General features: G+C 31.9%; 1 protein-coding gene across 8 annotated transcripts in view; it reads right to left on the bottom strand.

Moving 5' to 3' along the window:
- LOC134687300 (dynein axonemal heavy chain 1-like) overlaps window positions 1-22,536 on the bottom strand; it is a 106,651-nt gene that overhangs the window by 20,409 nt on the left and 63,706 nt on the right. For all 8 annotated transcript variants that reach the window (XM_063547473.1, XM_063547468.1, XM_063547472.1 and 5 more), the window contains 20 exons: window positions 22,110-22,259; window positions 21,488-21,661; window positions 19,738-20,016; window positions 19,189-19,320; window positions 17,431-17,676; window positions 16,769-16,918; window positions 16,044-16,204; window positions 15,321-15,546; window positions 14,611-14,806; window positions 13,574-13,725; window positions 12,653-12,852; window positions 11,895-12,198; window positions 11,140-11,271; window positions 10,400-10,573; window positions 9,392-9,571; window positions 8,576-8,752; window positions 5,661-5,831; window positions 4,712-4,842; window positions 2,280-2,424; window positions 679-774 (listed from right to left, as the gene is read on the bottom strand). In XM_063547473.1, the coding sequence (XP_063403543.1) occupies window positions 679-774; window positions 2,280-2,424; window positions 4,712-4,842; window positions 5,661-5,831; window positions 8,576-8,752; window positions 9,392-9,571; window positions 10,400-10,573; window positions 11,140-11,271; window positions 11,895-12,198; window positions 12,653-12,852; window positions 13,574-13,725; window positions 14,611-14,806; window positions 15,321-15,546; window positions 16,044-16,204; window positions 16,769-16,918; window positions 17,431-17,676; window positions 19,189-19,320; window positions 19,738-20,016; window positions 21,488-21,661; window positions 22,110-22,259 (3,576 nt within the window). The remainder of the gene's footprint in view (window positions 1-678; window positions 775-2,279; window positions 2,425-4,711; window positions 4,843-5,660; window positions 5,832-8,575; window positions 8,753-9,391; window positions 9,572-10,399; window positions 10,574-11,139; window positions 11,272-11,894; window positions 12,199-12,652; window positions 12,853-13,573; window positions 13,726-14,610; window positions 14,807-15,320; window positions 15,547-16,043; window positions 16,205-16,768; window positions 16,919-17,430; window positions 17,677-19,188; window positions 19,321-19,737; window positions 20,017-21,487; window positions 21,662-22,109; window positions 22,260-22,536) is intronic.

Raw genomic sequence — 22,536 nt, forward strand, 5'->3', positions numbered from 1 at the left:
CCTTAAAATTACCAATTAAGTGGCAGCAACCCAACAATGGATTGTTTGATTCATCTGAAAATTTCAGGGCTTATAGATCTTGACCTAATGAATATTTTTACACCATGTCAGATTTGCTCTAAATGCTTTCGTTTTTGAGATATAAGCCAAAAACTGCATTTGACCCCTATGTTCTATTTTTAGCCATGGCCACCATGTTTGTTGATGGATCAAAACTTCGGATACAATTTATAAACTAGATACCCTAAGGAACATTCAGTTAAAGTTTGGAAGTATTTGGCCTAGTAGTTTCAGAGGAGAAGATTCTTGAAATAGTTTACGACGACGACAGACGACGACGACGGACGCCAAGTGATGGCATTAGCTCACATGGCTATACCAGGTGAGCTAAAAACCCACAAGAAACAGGGAAGGAATTTAAACATTTGGAAATGATCAATTAATTGTCTTTTAAAAGTCCAGTAGCAAATATTTCATACATATTTAAAACACTGCAAGTTACGAAGTTTATAGTCACTTTTTCTTCTGCAGCAGATACCTTGCATATATTTTTATTTTACTTGAATTGGGTTAAACAAATCGCACAAGAATGGGATAAAAGTAAGAATGTAAAATTTTCCTTTTTTCGGTAAAAATACCATACAAAGTTGATATGTCTCAAAAGAGACTTAAACTTACTGTTGGATTTCCATTATCGATCCAACTCTGAATAAAAACCATCCTCATTTCCAGATCTGTTACCCACTGTGCCAATGGTTTCAGTGAAGGATAGGCCTGAAAAAACACATAAAATGCAATAAAACAATCTTGGTGTGAGCCTAGGCGCCATGTGGAAGGCCATACTTTGACCAATAAAGACATAAAATGCAATAAAAAGGTTTTCTGTGTGAGCCAAGGCTCTGTGTGGATGGCCTTACTTTGACCAATAAAAATTAAAATGCAAGAAAAAAAGTCTTCTGTGTGAGCCAATGCTCTGTGTGGGAGGCTGTTCTTCGACCAATTATGGTTTACTTTTACAAATTGTGACTGGGATGGAGAGAAGTCTCATTGGCACACTTACCACATCTTCTTATATCAATTTTTTTTTTAAACTACTTTTTTTGACATGAAATTATAGTGTGTCATCCATTGTCATTATTTTACCGTATTTGGTCATGTATAGTCCACACTTTCCCCCTCAAATATATAGTTTGTACAAGGGGTGCATACTACATTATTCTATGAAATCTTTATGCTTTGACATGAAATTGTAGTGTGTTACCTCCATTGTTATTATTTTACCTATTTGGTCATGTATAGTCTGCCCTTTTTTCCTCAAATATATAGTTTGTACAAGGGGTGCATACTACATTATTCTATTAAATCTTAATGCTTTGACATGAAATTGTAGTGTGTTACCTCCATTTTTATTATTTTACCGTATTTGGTCATGTATAGTCCACACTTTCCCCCTCAAATATATAGTTTGTACAAGGGGTGCATACTACATTATTCTATTAAATCTTAATGCTTTGACATGAAATTGTAGTGTGTTACCTCCATTTTTATTATTTTACCGTATTTGGTCATGTATCGTCCGCACTTTTTTCCTCAAATATATAGTCATTTTTAGCTAGATAGTTTAAAAAGAATGACTGATTCAGAGAAAAAAAAGGAAACCTTCAGCTCTAACATTTGACACCTTGACCAATCAGTGTCATTCAAACAAGAATACACTATCATTTTCTACGTTCAGTGGAATTGGGATCAAAACTCTTATTTGGCATTAAAATTAGAAAGATCATATCAAAGGCAAGATATGTACTAAGTTTCAAGTTGATTGGACATCAACTTCTTCAAAAACTACCTTGCCCAAAAACTTTAACCTGAAGCACTATGGAGAAACAGACAGACAAACAAACGGACGAACAGACAGATGAACGGAGGCACAGACTAAAAAACATAATGCCCATTAATGGGGCATAAAAATATTACTGTACTGGTACTTTTATCTAGACCACTTTTTTTCTTTAAGCAGATGTAAGCAAGTATAGATCACCATACAGCTTTAGCTTAAAATATATTAAGACTGATTACTTTTTTACCCAAGAATCACGGCACTTGAAACAGGGGCGGATTTAAAAAGGGGTTTCCCAACCCAATGACAAAAGAGGGGGGGGGTCCATCTTCCATCTATATGTCCCCATTCAAATGCATTGAGCAGCCAAAAAAAAAGCAGGGGGGGGGGGTCCAAGCCACTGAACTCTCCCCCTGGATTCGCCACTGGGAAATATTCCTACCTTTTTAGCCCACATATTAGGCACACTGTTGTCATAAAGGCTATTAGCCATCATTTCTAATTCCTGAGACAAGACCACCAATCCTTTCAGGGCTTTAAGTAGATTCTGTAAACTGCCGTGTATAGCTTCTAAAAGCCTGTTGTATCTGTAAAAAGAGAAATAAGCAAGATATAGCAAATTTTCTTGTTTATTCGTATCAAAATACCTTAAGCTATGATCAAACAATATTATACAATTAGTATTTATCACCTACATTATTATTTTTCTATATAATTCACAATAAAATATATGTTTTGGCATCTGTGATTTTTTTAAAACCATGTGTTTAAAGACACAGATTTGTATGAACTGTATAAGTTAAGTTAGGCTATAATTCTATTTCCATTTGTTTTTTATTTCTCCTGAAGGGAACATGTATATATGGGCTGAGGCCCACCAATGGGTGTGGGGTTTCTCGCGCTGTTGCAGATTCATTGTGGGCCTTAGGCTTTTATCTGTATTTTGTCCCTAATTCCATTTTTTTTTTTAGCCATAACCCCCCAAAGTCATTACATTACTAGCCATCCCTTAATGGTATGGAAACTTGTGGTATAATTTCAGAGAGATTCATCCACTTAAACACAAGTAATTGATTGAAAACTACAAACATGCTTACTTTAAGCCCCCATTTTGGCCCATAATTCCTAAACTATTGCAACCATTAACCCAAAATTCAATCTCAACTTCGTTTAGTGGTATTAAACCTTCTGGTAAAAATTTATCGAGATCCATTCACTAAATCTAAAGTCATTGTCTGGAAACTAAATGCATCTAAAGACAGCGCAGCAGACGACGACGACATGATACCATTATATGACACAAAATTTATATACCGGTAATCAGGAAATGAGGATATTTCACAAAATAAACTTGAGGCAATTCTGCTTCTTTCAGTAGCAGGTTCTGTTTTACATAATTTAACTGTTATGAAATATATAGCAAAAAGATGTAGGTGAAAAATACTACTTTCATCACACTGAAAGGTCATACCAATTTGCATAAAAAATCATCTCTGAATCACTGAGTGTAACATCATTTTTTTTTTTGTAAGTTGTTAAAAATGTGATGTTACAACAACTGTCTACTAAGTGTGACATCTAGTCCCATTGTCACCTTAAGTGACTTCCATGTACTAATTAAGATGTATTTCTTTTGAAATGTTAAACAGGAAATAATAATTGTACAATTATGTTATAAATCAAAAAGCTATCTACATTAGTGTTAACTCTATCTATGAATCTTTTGTCATTTTTTGGGGTTGAAATTAATGAGTACATAGTTAAAATGAAGACAACTAATAAATAAAAAAATATTAAAACAAATTTCCTATGAAGTTAATGAACCTGTTAGAAAAAATATATATGAGATTTTTTTTTAATTTCTAGTATACATGATAAAAATCTCATTAGCTACATGAATTTATAAAGATGTAGTAAAATGAAGACAGATTACATATAAAGTACGATTTGAAACTTCAAACATATTTGTTTTATAACATGAATATATTAGGTTTCTCCAGTTTTCTATGACCCTTTACCTTCAACTTTCAATTTATATCTATATTGAAATCACCAACTTAAGCTGATATCATCTTATTTACTACATGTATAATGAATGTCATTGAAAAGAGCAATCGTGTGGAAAATGATCTTGACACGATGAAAAATACACAAAATTAAAATACACACATTAGCAATTTAGATAAACACATCATTATTTTTATATTCATAACATGAAATAATATCACCAGCATACTTATGATAGACAAATATACCCCTTTAAAGAATGCAACTGAATTAATATAAGATCATGAATGATATTCAACTTGGAAATAGCTTAAATCCATGGAAGGCAGAAATTTTCAGATGCTCCACTAAGTTTAAGTAAGGAGCTGAAACAGTTTTTGTAAGTATAGACAGGAACAGTTATGTTAAACCAAGCCCAGACCACAACTCTTAATGTATCGGAATCTTCCTTGTAACTCTAAGGGTTTAGAAAATTAGGTTTTTGGTTGCAAGTCAACATTACCAAGCTGCAGAGCAAATTTCAAATCATTCCCTCTCACAGAAGTCAAGAAAACTGGATGAACGTTTTTTACCCAAAGTCTTTTTAGACAAACAAGGTAGAGGGATTACTAGACCTACTTTCGCCATTTGGCAGTGCAGGTAAAAAAACAAACCATATTAAATTCTTGTAAACAAAACAATCATTGTCATTTTCCAACTACCGGTAGTCTTTTCAGCAAAAACTTACCTGATAACTTCTGTATAGGTCAAGAAACTAACCAGTCCTTTCTAACTGTCAGACTAAGACACAAACTTACCTTATGACTTCTGTATAGGTCAAGAAACTAACCAGTCCTTTCTAACTGTCAGACTAAGACACAAACTTACCTAATGACTTCTTGTGTTAATACTGTATTCATGGACTGTTCATACAAAACTGGATATTTTTCCACAACATCATTGATGTCAATTGGTTTTGGAACTCTTCCTAAGATGTCTTTAGCACTATCTTCCATAACCTAAACAGAAAATCACAATTCATCAATGGACAACATCAGAATCAGGATGACCTTTCACAAATCTACTGTATGACTCAAGTATGCTTTAGTGTATTTATGAGTATATGGTGGAGGATCATCAGCATGAATTTTTTTTATAATAAGTACAAATAAGTTATTAAACTTGATTAAATTTGTGCTGGTGCATGAAATCCAGTATTTTGATAGGTGAGTTTCTGAATCTGATTGCTAAAATTGTACTTAAAACTTTATGACTGCAAGGCCTGGTATGAGGTTGGTAATTGGTGTCCCTTCATGAACAAATAAAGGTAAAACTTCATGCCAAATAATGTAGATAGTAATTTTTGGTGCATGACAATAAAATGTACACTTTTTGGATGAATAAACGTTTACTGATGTTGAGGAATCAGGTTATTTTTTTTCTCCAAAAATGACCTATGAAGAATCACAGGAAAATTTTAACTAATTTTTATGCTAACGATAGCCGAAAATTACCATTTGATGCCTGATGAAAAAGGGCATTACTGACCTCTGGTTTGTACATGTAGAAACCTACTGTTTTACTTAAAAGAGTTCCAAAGTTGTGATGTCTCCGTCACATAATCAACCTTTTGAAATATTTCTAAAATTGACACAAACTTATCGTTTATCTAAAGGTTTTTGGTAAAATCATATATGAAACTGATGTCTTACAGCAGAATGTATTAAGTATAGTCATATTTTCTTGTTTTGTAAACTGGATTAATCTGAACTGAAGTTTGGTTTTGACAGGTTTCACTGTATACTTTAATAGATATCACGTTTAACAATGTACTCACCTCCTCTCTAGATTTTCCTGCGCCAGCTGCTGATTTGGGTTGCAATTTCAGTAAAGATTTCAACAAGGAATATGTCTCATTCTGAGCAAATGTGATGTTGGCGTTTTCATGGAGACCAAACACTTCTGGTGTGTCATTAATAGGCAAGGAACGAATGTATGCCATATATCCCTGTTAACCAATTTAGAATTAGTACATGTATGTAAAAATATTATAAATACATTATCTTTATATATGATTCCCAAATATTTCCTGCCTTTTTTTCCAGAGTTTGAATAGAAGTTTCACATTTTTCAAAATTTTCCATTTAAAATCTCAAATCTTTCGTTTCATAAGAAAATTGCAATACATGTACTTCCCATAATACAGTGCAATCAATGCTACAAATTGAAATACAAACAATATATTCTAAAAGAGCATGTACAAACAATTTACTTTTGAAATTTAATATTAATCTAACTTTCTTTTTAAAAAATTTTTTTTTGTCCAGAATTTAATTGAATATCATTATGTATCATTTAAATTGATTAAAGTCATGAAATTTTTGAAGCTGTAACAATTGGACCTAAATTAAAATAAATACAAAAAATCTTTTCACAGACATATACTGTGGATTAATTATTATTCGTTGGATACCAATTTTCATGGTTTTCGTGGGTTAAGGTGAACCACAAATTCAAATGTTCAACGAATAACACATTTTCATTAGGCTTTATATACAGAAATTGGCAACCCACGAAATTCAATATCCATGAACTTGCAAGTTTTCAGCAATCAACGAAAATTGATATCCACGAAAATAAATAAATCCACAGAATATAGGAACTCTAACTTTCTCAATCTTTCTTTTGACATACTTTTACCATACTGCTTCAAATGTGATTAATAAAACAGATGCTTTAAAAGTTAAATTTCATAGTTCATTTTTATTTATTGGAAAAAGTTATAAAGTACCATATGGCTATATAAAGAACATTTCCCTAATACAAATGTAGCTAAAATCAAGTATAAAAGAACCAGAAGAATAGAATACAAGATATCCTTTATGTAAACGGTTGTACTTAAAGGGCTTATTGATCCCTAGATAATGTCATTTTACTGCAACAGGTGAAATAAAAAGTGTAACACATAATACATGTAAATATAACAAGAAACAAAATTAAAAAGCATGAGATAATTTTTTAAGAAACTTACGAAACAAATTGAAATCATTTACTGATAAACTGTGCAAAATTTCAAAGACTTTTGGACATAGAAACTTCATACAATACTGCATTCAACTTGATTCCTTCAGCATTTTATTTTGAAAATAAAGTTGTCTCCCCTTTCCTTAACAGCCTTATTCAAAAGTACTTTCATACTCAGTAGTAATAAGAAAACTAATCAATAATTCATCAAAAATTCTAATTAACTTGATTTTTGATTTTTTAGTGTTTTAGCGACACTTTTGAAGCACTGCTTTTGGGATTTTTCTTGTTGGAGAAAGACGGAGTGCCTGGAGAAAACTACTGACCTTCCATAGGTAAACTGACGTTCCTAGTCAAATAAGATTGGTGTCAAGTGCACCCCCATGAGCAGGATTTGAAAAAAACACAGTTTTGGCTGGCTAGTGATTACAGTAGTAACTACTTATACCACTCGGCCACCGAAATGCTTTCATACTCAGTAGTGTTAAGCAAACTACCACTATAACTACACTAGCTGATAATTAAATATGCCAATCTAACAACTTATCAAAACCAATATTGTATAGAAACAATATTCTATCTTGAAGAAAACACCTAGTGATTTCCATAGATATGGATACATTCTAAAGTAAATGACAGTGACATGCATTTTAAAAACTTTTTTACAATCTTTATGTCTGTATAATATAGAGTGAATATAGATATCTAATAAGCGTTATTTACCAGAAGGCTTTAGTGTATAGTACAGTATTCTATATAATTTCTTATGCTAAAAGTCTGAAGACAGTCTAAAAGTAAATGAAATCTGAAAATGTTAGTATACAACAGACAGCAATAGCACAATAGCAATAATGATGTTGGTAAATTTTGTAGATGATAACTTTTTCTAAAATAGTTAACAAGTAAAAACATGAAAACAATCTATGTTTTCTTTCATTAAATTTTTTATAATTTCAATTATAAATATAAAAACTTCACAGCTTAATTACCACAAGTCTCCCCCTCCCCCCCCCCAAAAAAAAATGATAAGAAATTCTTCATTGATTCAGCCATACAGAGTTATCTCCCTTCAAATATGAAATATATTTTTCTGTTGAAACTGACCAACATCAAGAAGTTAAAAGCAGAGCACACATATAAACAGCAGACACACATCTACATACATACATTCCCTTAACTGATAGTTATTTTTTAATTTCTAAACAAATTCTTTACTTAAATCAAAACAAAGTATAAATTTCAATTATTTCATTTTTTAAATGTTAAAAAAATAAATATAATCAAGCAAGATTTGCTGCATATTTTATAGATACACTATGCAGTTTCTTTTAATTTGAATTCTTAAGTTTCTGCTGATAAGTTTGATGTAAAATTTAAAACTTGTAAATAAATTCAGTTAACATTAAAGCAGAACAGGAACGTAAACTTTACTCATTAAAGCCTAATTCAAACTTTCGAAATATTGACAAGAAATAAGTTTCTTCTATTAAAAGCTGGAATCTCCATTAACGGAATTTTAGCTTAGCAATACATATATAGCAACACAACACACAATTACACACAACATCAACCCAATGGTTGATCTCTCTCACACCCATGTCCATAAGATAATCGTGATACATGGCTACTAAGAAGTAAGAATGAGTACAGCTACTAATGTACAACTCCGGTACAGTGTACCCAAGTTTGATACATCTACTGTGTACATTTCATGCATCACATAATTACATTATGGTCATTGGTCGTGGGGATCTGGTGATAAACTCCGGACTCAGAATACTTATGGTCCTCGTCGATCACTTCTATGCAGTAGAAATCGGCTAAGACACTCATCATGCATCGTCTGTCCCAGTCGTCAGTTACTCTGCCTCCATAGTTGATGTGACCTCCAGTATAACTCAATACCTGGTGAAATAAAATAATGACCTCAGATAAAGTTTGCTTCAATGTAAAAATATGAAGACAGTACTTTTACCTTTAATGGTTTACTTTTACAAATTATGACTTGGATGTAGCGTTGTCTTTTTTGTTCTCATACTACATCTTCTTTTATTTCGTATGATTGCCAATGAGACAACTATCCACCAAAGTTCAAATGGAGTGGATGTTAGCAATTATGGTCAATCTTACAGCCGTCAAAAATGAGAAAATCCATACTCTATGGTCGGGTATCAATTGCCCTGACATGAAAAATACGAATAAATTCATTTGAGAAAACTAACAGCATAATTTATAACAAAACAATTTAAAAAAAACTAAAATATGACAAACATGAAAAAACAACAATCACTGAACTTGATTATTTTATTTTATTACCTTTTCCTTCTGATTTCAGTAGAATTTTGAAGGCATCCAAACCATAAAAGTCAATGTATGCTAAATATAACATTACACAACAGTGATAACTGACACATTTATGTACAAGAAATTTGTTACATTTTATGAACAAAATTGAAAATGGAAATAAGAAATGTGTCACAGTGATATCTACCCGACCAAAGCGCAGAAGCTACCAATAGGTTTTCAACACAGAGAGACACCTACCTTAAGTGGTATGTCCTTGTATTCTTGTAAGAACATTTTCAATTGACTGATACAAATACGTAGATCACCATCAGTAAACTCATACGGAATGTTGAATCCCAAGGCTCCAAACTTTCTTCTTTCTATCAGTACTCCATGGAATAAACAGAGGGACAACAACAGGGTTTTAAATTCAGCATGCTGAAAATAACATTTATTTTTGTTTTAGAGTGAAGCATGTATTTAAAGATAATCACTTGTCATGTTTTGGAATTTTTGGTAGATTTTCGGAATCCTCTGTTTTTTTCCATTTGAATGCCTTAAAATATTTTGCCCATTGACCCCCATTTTTATAAATCTTTTGCATGTATAATTATAAGCCAAATTTGTAAAAGTCTTATAAAATCTTTTTTATTTTTCAATAGTTTTTGAGAACTTTAACAATGATAAAGCTAGGAAAATTCAAATTTCCCACCAAAATTTCAATGGCTAATATCTCAAACATGCACATTGACCTCTATATATTTTTTGCTTTTTTGATTCCTTAATAAATCCCCTATCAATATATACTAGTTTTACGAAAAGCTATTTATTTTGAAACTGAGCAGCAAACTTCCTTACACCAATTTTATTTGTTAAATGTTCCTCAGGCAGATAGATGTATTTGAATTCTACATAAATAAACAGAGTACTGTAAATTCAGAAACATTTGTGATAATTTTTATTTTTGCAAAAATATTGTTTGAACATAATGCAGCATATCCAGAAATTTTAACAAGAATAAGTGATCTCACATTTTTCAAAAGTAACCATAATAAATGCATGCAAACATTTCTAAATTTATAATCCTAAAAATTGTCAAAATTATTCAAATCTTTCATTTTTAACTGGACTTTGTTGAATTTATATTTTCAGATCTATGAGTCATTATTACAGCTAAGTGTAGAAATTCACTTGTTAATATGAGCTTAAAAGAAGTCTTTGTATTTCAAAAATCTTAGTGTTTAAAAAAAAAGAAGATTTGTTTACCCTGTTTTCACATGAGTTGAGGAAATCATCAGTGAAGCTTGTATAAGATTTCAGCAAGTTGGCTTTGATTCCTCTCGGTGGCTCTACTGTCATCTTAGATCCATTTTGAAGGATGAAGACAGGGAATACCTTGCTAGGCATACTGGTCAACCATAAACGGAAATCTCTGTGTACCTAAAATTGACAGCAAAATTTATTTGAAGTCATAGATCACACGTTAGACTAAAATAGGAAAACTATATTGAGTTTGAAAATTCAATGTAATTCAAAATAATGGAAATATATTTAATTTATAAAATCCTAAATTACATGAATATTTACAAGAATAATTGAATCCTGAAAAGCATGCATGCATGCTGGCCTACCGGTAATCTATTCTTTAAAAGACACTTAATTTTTTCTTTGATTCTTTTTGTGAAGATAGCAAGATTAGGGAAAACAAGAATGTGTCTCAAGTACAAGGATGCCCCATCAGCACTATCATTTTCAATTTTAAGTGGACCGTGAAAATGGGAGAAAATCTCATATTTGGCATTAAAATTAGAAAGATCATATCATAGGGAACATGTGTACTAAGTTTTTTAAGTTGATTGGACTTCAACTTCATCAAAAACTACCTCAAACAAAAACTTTTACCTAAAGCGGGACAGACGAACGGACGGTACAACAAACTAACCAACAGACCAGAAAACATTATGCCCATAAATGGGGCATAAAAATATATTTCAGACTTATCTAACCTTATCAGGATCGATCTGTTCAACCAGTCTTTCCATTGTTGGCATAAAGCTTGGCGCCAAATGACAATTCTGGAAAAATACCCACTTTCCTCTCTCCATGGCACTTCTCATCATGGCTTCTGCTCTGGGACCCTGAAATTTAACACCATGTATGCAAATTTTAAACTTTAGTGTAATGTATAACAGCTTGCAAACATATTATTGTGAAAAAGAGGGGATAAAGAAGGTGTCTTAGTTAAAATTTAGAGGCTGGTGGTAGTTTTTTTGAAAATTTATCTTATCAAATCCAGAACATAAATTTAATTTATATAACTTTTTTGAAAATTTCAATTTTTTTTTACTTAACAAAAAAAATTTGGTATATGCCAATCAAACTGATGACGACTACACCTAAAACCAGACTTTATCTAGAGATCGGCATACAATGTTCAACAATAGTCAAATGTGATTATACTATATCAAGCTCAATGGTGAATTTAAACCATTCTACATCTTACTACTGTGGATTCATTAATAATTTTTCGTGGATTTTGTGGGTCCAGGTGAATCACATATTCATAAGTTCATCTAATAAGAATTTTCTTTAAGGATTTATACAGCCTTGGGCAAAACCACAAAATCAAATATCAACGAAAACTTAGTTTCCTCAATTGACGAAAATTGATATCCGGTCAAAATATGAATCCAGTTTGAATGTTTTTATTGAAATTATACTGAAAATGCTGTAATTTCTCTAGTTGAAACTGATTACTCACCTGACCTTGACCTAGGGAAATGGCATTCAATTTCTTAGAGAATCTCAACTTGTCAGCAAATTTATAAAGATCTGCCGCAGGATCAGTTCCAGCAGACAAGACAAAAATCAGAGGAATTGTGGGAGCAGAATCTTTGAAGACAAGGTCTAAATCAGCTGTTTGAGGTTCAATAAATCTTTGCCCAAGGTATTTGGTGACATAGTCCTGCATAGCATCAGTTATTTTGTCAGGTCTCAAACACTTCAGAACTATCATTTTCTGGAAATCATCGAAGTCATCTTTCCAAGTACCTGGCAGCTCTTCCCTGAAAAAGGTAACATGGGATTTAGTTAAAACTAAGTTGAAAATGAAACTAACATGATTTAGAGGTACAAAATGGGGAAACCCTATCTTATGACTGAAACTTAGATAATCCTTTATATAAACATCAATTATCCAAAATAATTGTTTATATATATTGAGTTATTTCAACTTTTAAAAAAATTATTCTTACATTTTTTTTTATATTAAAATTTAATTTTTAAATGAAAGTATGAATCAGTTTTTGTTCTTTCTATCCCTCTATATTCATGCAAATTTAGAAAAATAGTAATCAAGCAGTATACATTTCAATATTAACTATACTACAAGAAAGGACTTTTAAAAAAGTTTTCTTCAAGAAAAAATTCCAGGGTTTTTTTGGCCATAAAAATGAAGTAAAAAACTAATAATCGATAAATTTGGTGTGTCCTAAAATAAATATACTACAAAACAATTACTTGTGTGGAATTATACTGTCAAAGATTCTCTTGTATCCATCCAAATTGTTTTTAAAATCTTCAGAAAACTTGGCAAATTTGTCGAGGACCTGTGTGGTGGTAATATCTAGCCATGATCTTCCTGATATCCACTCTGGAGCAGGATTAGGTGTTTCTTTCATAACATGTGTGCCTCCAGCTAACATGAAACGCCACTCATCCTGTAATGAAAAAAAGTCAAGTTTTATCAACAGGTGACCGAAGGCTGTTAGTTTTTTCTATTCAATTGTTTTATATTTTTCATATTTGGTCCAACTATACAAACTATAGCTGAAGGACGCCGTTGGGTGAGGGAGTTTCTCGCTGCATTGAAGATCTATTGGTGACCTTCTGCTGTTGTCTGTTCTATAGTTGGGTTGTTGTCTCTTTGATACATTCCCCATTTCCATTCTCAATTTCAGTATAAGTTTTCTCATTGGTAAAGGCCGTATTGTTCCATATAATTGCTTATATCCACTTTATTAGAACTTTGTTGGATAGTTATCTCATTGGCAATCATACCACTTCTCCTAATATCTTAACTGGTAATTTTCATGTTCAACAATAACAAGTTAATTATTAAAACCTACCAATAACATCAGAAATTTAATGTGCACATCATCAAAGCAGAATGTTTCTTTCAAGCTAGAAGCAAATGGTTTCATCAACTATTCATTGTATGTGGACTATTTTATAAGTTATAAAAAGGTTTTTATGTTAGTAAAAGTACATAAATATCAATCAGAACTAGTGTTTTTTTAGTATGAGAGCATTATATTTATTTGTTATTGGATTTCAACTAGCTCAGTACCTGAAAGTAACTATGAGTACAGTACTCTGATATTGTTAATTTGTCTTTTTGTTAGTTTTTTTTTTTATAAATTGATAATTATAAATTCTTACCATATTTATTTCTCCTCGATACATTTTCATTCTGGTACATAACAAGAAAGCAAAGAGAAGTTTATCCTTCTCAAACAAAGATCTGCAGACATTGGAATACAGACTGAATGTGAAATAGTTGTTGATGTTCAACACACGCTGTTGAAGGTTGTCTGAAAAAGAGAAAATAACATATGTAAAATGCAACTTGCATCAAAAAAATTAATGGGTGAAATAAATAAATAAATATTTGTCTAACCCCCTTTATTTTTCGCTATCAAGTAATTATTCAACAAACTTAAACCTCTAGCTTCTGTCAGAGATTATTTTTGAAATACAAGATAATGACAAAAATCACTGTACTGTAAGCCTACTACTATCATGGATACTTTATTATTTATAATTTACTTTGTGGATAGAGTTAAACCCTCAATCTAGTGTGGATTCATTGTTTTTTCATCGGAAACTAATTTTAATGGGTTTCATGGGTACAGGTGAAACAAAGTTACATGAATTCAAATGTTAAACAAATTACAAATTCCCTATAGGACTAGGATTGTCAGTTTTCCTATCAAAATTGGGTGGTTTTCTTCAGGCACTAAGGCTTCCTCCACAAATAAAAACTGGCCACCACAAAATAACCCTCCCGTTTGAATGGTTTTACACTAGTAATTTTGGGGCCCTCTATAGCTTGTTGTTCAGTGTGAGCCAAGGCTCTGTGTTGAAGGCCGTACATTGACCTATAATGGTTTACACCTTTTTCTAAATTGTTATTTGGATGGAGAGTTTTCTCATTGGCACTCACACCACATCTTCCTATATCTACTAAAGTGGTGCTTAAACACCAACAATCAATAAATTAAGTACTTATTTTATTAAGGCTTGTATGCTGATTTTGGCAAAACCATGAAAAATCAAATATCAACGCCAATTCATGAAAATTGTTAAAGATAAATCAGTCCACAGTATGTTTTTTAATCCACATAAGAAACAGCAGAATGTGCTACAAATGTATTCATGACCTTTAAATTGAAGATTAAACAAGGGGAATAATTCACCTGCTCGTTCTGCCTGTGATATTCCACCAAGGAATATGGTAACAAACCATTCGAGAGAATACTGGTACATAGGATCAATGTTGCCCATATCTGACACACAGAAGAACAGGATCTGAGTATTTACTGCCACAGGAATGTACTGACTCCTGGTCTGGTCAATATCTTTCTCTGTCTGTTCAGCTACCAACACTTTAGCCTACAAAAGAACCCAAAAGTTTTTTTTCTATCATAGCATTTCTAAGTCCTGTTGATAAAGAGTTTAAGAAGGTGTGTCCTCAAAAAGATAAAGTACCTATGGCATACGGATGTTTTTAACAGAGTTTTTTGTATTTGGATGAGCTAGTGGAAAAGTGGATCATATGTTTTCACAATATCAATGCATACATTTTGCGTGAGATGGTTATAATTTTGCACAAGACTGATACCTGAGGCATATACATCAATATCATTGATTTGTACAAGGTTAATTTGACATACTTAATTTTATCTTAATATAAGAGAAACTAACCCCCATACCCATAGCCAGGGGGGTTTGAACACACCCCCCCCCCTTGAAAACAAATAAGCACTGTTAAAGTCAATGCTCTGTTCGAATTGTGACTGTTAAAGTCGAGTTTGTGAGTCTCCTTGGAAATTCCTGGCTACAGGCCTGAAATCTTGCATGAAAATTTCAATGATAAACAGTATGATAAAGTATGAATCCATTATACCTGAATTTCCATAGATTTGACTTTAGAAGCATCTAAAGTATTGATGAGATCTATATCATCTACAGGGCTTCCTTCTGAAGAACTCAGTCTCTCTAAAATTCTGTCTTCAATTTCCTTTAATTCCTGTTTCATCTTAGCATTGCTTACAATCAGTTGATTCTTAGCTTCCTCTAGATCTGGACGTTCCTCTGCTACTACAATACCCAACATCTGATCTTCCAATCCACTGGAATATAGAGAAATCAAAGATTTTGAAATTTTCATTGACTGATAACAAGGCTCCCATTTTTTGGACACAAAAAAAATCCATTTTTTTCAGGTTTTCTCAATAACATTGGTCAAATATATGGATGGTTTCAAAGGAACTAAATGTAGAAACAATGAATTAATTTTGATTTAAAAACATTAAAATTGGTATAATTTACAAACAAATCACCTTCCTTGGGAATATTCCAAAGACCTATTTTAAGGTCAGTACCTTAGTGTTTTATTCAAAGGCAGAAATAAACTACTTTTTACATACTTTTTAAAGAGTACACAAAAAGCTCTGAATAAGACACTCAATTGCAAAAGGGAAATATTCCAATTTTAAAATATAAATATTCAAGATTTTTTTTCACAATTTTCATGAATTTGTTGGCTTTTGCAGTACAGTATTGAAAGAAATAAAAATGTTTTCAAGGTATTGGGCATAATGCATATAGAATTGGAACAGTCACTCACCTTGGTGACAGTGTAAAATTGACTAAAGTTACTTTAGTTGACACTTCTGGTGTATAATGTGGATTAGGGAGTTTTGTGGTGATGTAGAATTTGAAGTCATGATGATAAGGGATAATAGCATCTCCCAGTTTGATAACCAAGCTTCCTTGTTGCTTGAATGTCTGGAAAACAAGATACAACAATACATAATTACAAAAGAAGGCAAAAAATAAGTTTAAGCTATAGCTCACTTTAAAAAATTAAAAGTGACTTCTGCATGTATTCATGATCATTTAATATTTTTCATTTTGAAATAGAAATGCCACCATTTCAGTTTTGGAATTATTCATTCCTTTAAAGGCCATCGACACCAATGTGTGTCTAAAAGCATCAAATTAAAATTAAGTTCTTGAATTTTTTATCATAACTTTAGTATTATCCAAATTGTCTATACCAACATTGATATAATGGAAAACTATTTGGACTTGAACAATAATTCTGGTGCAACAAGATCTCTACTGTCTAATAATTCATGCTGTTTTGTGTTGTCAAAGAATTCTTCTTAAAAAGACTCACTGAACTAGCATGCATATTTGTTAAGGGTCCAGCTGAAGGACGCCTGCGGGTGAGGGAGTTTCTGGCTACATTGAAGACCCATTGGTGGCCTTCAGCTGTTGTCTGCTCTATGGTCGGGTTGTTGTCACTTTGACACATTAACCATTTCCATTCTCAATTTTATCACATACCTGTTTTAAAAGTATAGGTTCCAAGGCAGGATCAAGTTCAACGCCAATATTCTCTAGCAGACATGGTTTACCAAACCTTACAGCATTCTCCAACGACCTGAGGAAATCTTTATCAGACAACTTTATCACATCTAGGCCTGCATCTCTTTCCTGCAAAATTAGAGAAAATTAAGAAAGAAAACATTTTTCATCATTTTGTTCCTATGCATAGATGTAATTTTCAAAATATCTAAAATATTTGGGGAATAAACTGTGATCACTGATTAAATAAAAAAAGTTGGATGAAATTGAATTAGGAGCAAAATTTATTTTTGCCATTTTTCTCAAATCAGAAGTTTCTGTTGTACTTCTACAGACTTTTAGGAACAAGTGTGCTCAAATTTGTAACTATATATCTGTTGAAATTTTCAATGACAAGGTATTGCTTTGACATGTGATGAAATGACTGTTACTTGATTCAAGCTTTAAGACAAAATGGCTATAAATTGCTGATTTAACACAGAAAACAATAATACTCCATGAACTAGTAGTTTTAAACCATAATATGTATTTTTTTTATTTTTTTTTTAGAAAATAGCACTTTCAATAAACTTCAAGAAGACGATAACTATTTTTCTCTTCCTTTTTTATTTTAACTCACATAATATTACAATGTTACATACCAGATTTTTAACCCATTTATTAGCTTGACCTTGAGGGTCAATAAACAGGGGCCATCTCCTGGAATACTGTACAATGACACCATTCTCTACAGACAAATTATCCTTAGGTAGACCTGCAATCTGCCAGCTACGAACTTTGACTGGGTCACTCATGGTAGAGATCAAGGATGGATCATCTGTTCTGGGGACTTTTAATTTGTCTAGTTCTTTTACCCAATCGTCAAACATCCTTTGTCTGAAATCTCCCTGAAAAATTGAGTTGACATTAGTATTCTTAAAATCTTCTGCAAAACTTTAGTTCTTCATCTCAACATTATCAAACTTCACAATTCTCTGGTCTTAACTACTGGGGATTCATTTATTTTCGTGGGCATCAATTTTCCTGGATGGGGGAAAACTTGCATTTCGTGGTTTTGTAAAAGTCTTTATACAAGCCTTTAGAAAAATTGTTATTCGTTGAATATTTAATATAGTGGTTCACTTTAATAATCCCCGAAAATTGGTATCCAACAAATAATAATGAATCCTGACAGTACTACAAATCTTTAAAAGTTGATATTTTAAGGTCATCCTGACCAAAGATATAATAAAGATGTCAAATATTTTCATAGTCAGTAATTTTATAAGAAAAGGTTTTGTTTTTGTTTCTTTCTCTTGGAGAAAAATGATCTTTCATATTTTCATAATTTTTGTAATGAAAATATATCATTTAAAACAAATATCATATATTCATATAGTATATGCCAATACACATAATTAACATGGCCTGGTGACCTTCATCAGAATGTTTCTCTAATTCTATGGAAATTTATCCCTTTTTGAACCCATTGTATAAAAAAATTTAACCAACGTGTGGTTGACAGTGATCTCAAAAGATGATTGGATGATTTTTAGGGTCATGACCTTTTTAGCTAACTGGATGAATCAAAAAATGATAACAGGTGTTAATGAAATTGACAACTTCGTGCAATGTGAAAGGCACTCTAAGGGGATTTTCGGTTAACAAAAAAAAAGAAAATGTCTTTTTAATCATTAGAGAAACAGATTCTTACATAGTTACTAGTGGATTATCGGATTTATCCAATCTCAATAGTTAAATTATAAATTTTAAAGTCCTCGCCGAGGCGGCTCGGACTTTAAAATTGATGATTTAACTATCTCGATTGGATAAATCGGATAATCCACTGGTATCAATGTAAGAATCTATATGTGCACCCTATTTATATAGATATCATATATTCCTCACTTGTTCTCTTACTCAAGAAACCATCAACCTTTGTTTGGAATATAAACTAATAGAGATATTGATCACATATCAATGAGAAAAGGATTTAAAAAAAAAATCATCCAGAGGGCAACATACCTTCTTCAACAAAAGACCAGAGGCTCATTAAGTCACCCTCCCCCACCCCCCTGTTTGTGGGAAAATATTGGTTAGTTATATAGAGTATATAGAGAATCACTGAAGCCTGACGATAGCTTGTCCCCTCTTAGCCAGTGAGTGGGCCCAAACTTATGAAAATTTCTGGATTCACCACTGTAGACATTGGTCTATAGAGTTTAAGCTATGAATTGGCAGATTATGGGTAATTTTATTGTTCGTACACCAATATGAAAATACCATCACATCATTGGTTGAATACCAATTGTGTATGATGTTTTTAACCAATCACAAAGCTTTGGTGTACACATTTGAAAATATTGCCAAGCATTAGATTCTGAAAAGCCAATTGTCCTGTCTTTTATGTAAAAACTTACAGTGAATGGACCAAGATAGGCTATGTAAGCAGACGATATTAACACATCTCCTACATAGTTATCAATGACTTTCTCCAATGTTTCTACTGATTCCTTCCATCTTTCCTTTTCATCTGCTAAACCACCAATCAGCTGTACAAGAAAACAAGGTACATGTAATATTAGATATACAATTATTGATGAAAAAATTTAGAAATTAGCTACTTTTAGGGTACAAAATTATTTGTATTAATTTCTACCATTATATATTTAAACTATCAATGAGCAAATAACTTTCAAAATATACAAAACTCTGGGGACCTATCTCATTCTTAATTGAATAACAGGGCTACACCCCCCCCCCCAGCCCCCCCCAAAAAAAAGAACCCCCAAAAAGTTTACAAAATAATATACATAACTAAAACATTGTTACTCAGAATATTAAAAATCAACATTTTACAAATTCTAATTTCATTTTTATATGCATATTGTAAATGTGACCTTTATTCAGAATAAACACCAATGATACAGCACACAAACAATTGTATAGCTTAAGAAACCCATATATACCTTATCTGCTCTGATGAGTCTATCCTCACATTCCTTGCACTTGTGTTCCAATTCGTCCTTCTTTCGGACGACATCTTCATATTTCTCCTGAAGTGTAGCAATACCTTCTGTTACTTCATTAAGCCTCTGTCTAGCAGCATCCAGTATACGCTGTGTTTCAGCTAATTCTTCTGAAGCTTGACGAAGCTTTTCTCTCTTTGGGGCTACACCTCTTGCAACAAAGTGATATTTGTGCATAGCTCTTGCCCACATGCAGATTGATGTACAGGCCTTAGATACCTACAATACACATTGAATGGGTGAATATTAAGTCAAAAACTTAGTACCAAAATTTATCAGTCAAAAACTTAGTACCAAAAGTTATCAGTCAAATACTTAGTACCAAAATTTATCAGTCAAAAAGTTAGTACCAAAAGTTATCAGTCAAATACTTAGTACCAAAAGTTATCAGTCAAATACTTAGTACCAAGAGTTATCAGTCAAATAATAAGTACCAAGAGTTATCAGTCAAATACTTAGTACCAAAAGTTATCAGTCAAATACTTAGTACCAAAAGTTATCAGTCAAAAACTTAGTACCAAAAGTTATCAGTCAAATACTTAGTACCAAAAATTATCAGTCAAATACTTAGTACCAAAAGTTATCAGTCAAATACTTAGTACCAAAAGTTGTTAGTCAAAAACTTAGTACCAAAAGTTATCAGTCAAATCCTTAGTACCAAAAGTTATCAGTCAAATACTTAGTACCAAAATTTATCAGTTAAAAACTTAGTACCAAAAGTTGTCAGTCAAAAACTTGGTACCAAAAGTTATCAGTCAAAAACTTAGTACCAAAAGTTATCATTCAAAAACTTACTACCAAAAGTTATCAGTTAGAGTGGGGTGCTCATTTTTGCCATATCTTTCCATGTTTTTTCAGTTTATGTTCAGGTCTTTATGTTTTTGAAGTATACTGATATTTCTATATGAAGATAACTTCAAAATGCAATATATTCTTAGCTTAAAAACGTGTTTGTTTTGAGTAAAATCATCTGAAAAAGTTGGATTAAAGGGTGTTTGAAATTTCCTAATTTTTTGTCAACCTGGGACACATATTCGCCGTTTTTACATATCTATTTAAAACCAAATTACTGCAGCTTTAAACAATATTCATCAAAGAGATTTCATTTTAAAAGAATAGCAGACATTTGAAAGGTGTAAAAAACTGAAATTTAGGGCAATCAGTCAAAGAATTACTACGGAATGCTTCTTTGAAATCGTTTTTGTCATTCAGGAAATTGGCTGAAATTCGTTGTCCATTTTTCGGTCCTTTGCCATAAGTGCCAAAATTTAGTCTCATTTTAAAAAATAATCATATTTGTTATAAAAATATAATTTAACAGCATGTTTCTTCTATTTCAACCATCCTTTGAATTTTTTACACCTCAAAATCATAAAACGGCGAAATTGTGTCCACGGCGAAAGTGAGCGCCCCACTCTACATGTTACCGGTGAAAGGATGAAAAGGAACACATTTCAATACTGTAAATTCAGAAATTATTGGGATGTTTTTACTATTGCGAAAGATGCTGAAAGATTTATAATCGCAATAATTCAAACTCGCATTTTGATTTTTTTTAATATGAATTAAACAAGATTTTTCTCAATACTGTAGAAAATTTCTAAAATTCGAAAATAGCAATAATAAATGCATGCAATAATTTTTAAATTTACAGTTCCTTGCACATGAGAAACAGGGAATAACTAAATACCTTGGCAATAGCAGCAGGTGTGAAGGCTTCATCATCAATGTATGGCTGGATTCTTTTAATATTATCATCAGGGATGTTATCTTTGTCATACTTGAATAAACTTTCAAGGAATTTACCGGGGTCACTCAGCTGTGCTTTACCTACATCCCAGTAATCATCTATCTTTTGTCCTGGCTGAAATAAAACATTTAAAAGACTTAATTTTTTGGACCAATCAAATTTGAGGATTTTTGTTATCACCTTGTTCTGGGATTGATAATCACTAGTTTTATAATTGATTGTTGTTTGAATATGTCTGATTAAAATTGTTTCCAAGATATTACCAAATTTAGTGCAGCTGAATAAAAAATATTCTTTTAAGCTTATATTTTGAATATTTTGTTTCTTTTAATTGGGCAGGTTGATTTTTTTTTTTTTTAAAGTTTAGTAACAATTCATTCTCTGGTGTACTGAAATAACATTAGTAACAATTCATTCTCTGGTGTACTGAAATAACATTTAACATATAGTATTTTTTAGTATAGTAACATTAACTCTCTTTCTCATAGTCTCTTATCTTTCTCTGCATACAGTATTTCATATCATTCTGACTCCCTGTGGGGAGCCCCAGTGTGATAACTACCTTATCTCCAGCAACTCTCTTTGGTTTAATACCCTTCATGATACAAACAGCCTCTATGACCATTCTTACTCCCTGTGGTGGGTTGTTAAGGGACTTGACTTCCACAACATCAGTCTTAGTCAATGACTTCAAACTGGCTACAGCTGCATCCTATAAAATATAAACATTTGACTGAATATTCAAGTGTAAGGGTAAAAGTTTAATTTTGGATGTAATCTGTCTTCCGATTGGCTGACAATGTTTTGGTTATCAGCTCATAGACAAAATTTTGTCATGTGACCATGACGTCATCAACGTTTTTTCATGGTTTACTCCGGTTTAAAATGGAAGTTAGAATTAAATATAAGAAATGACTGTTATATTTTTTCTGTCTATACGAAATAACATAAAAAATGTGGTGCACACTGTTATATAAACTGCTACATGG

This window comes from Mytilus trossulus, chromosome 10, assembly GCF_036588685.1.
Source record: "Mytilus trossulus isolate FHL-02 chromosome 10, PNRI_Mtr1.1.1.hap1, whole genome shotgun sequence".
Lineage (NCBI taxonomy): Eukaryota > Metazoa > Mollusca > Bivalvia > Mytilida > Mytilidae > Mytilus > Mytilus trossulus.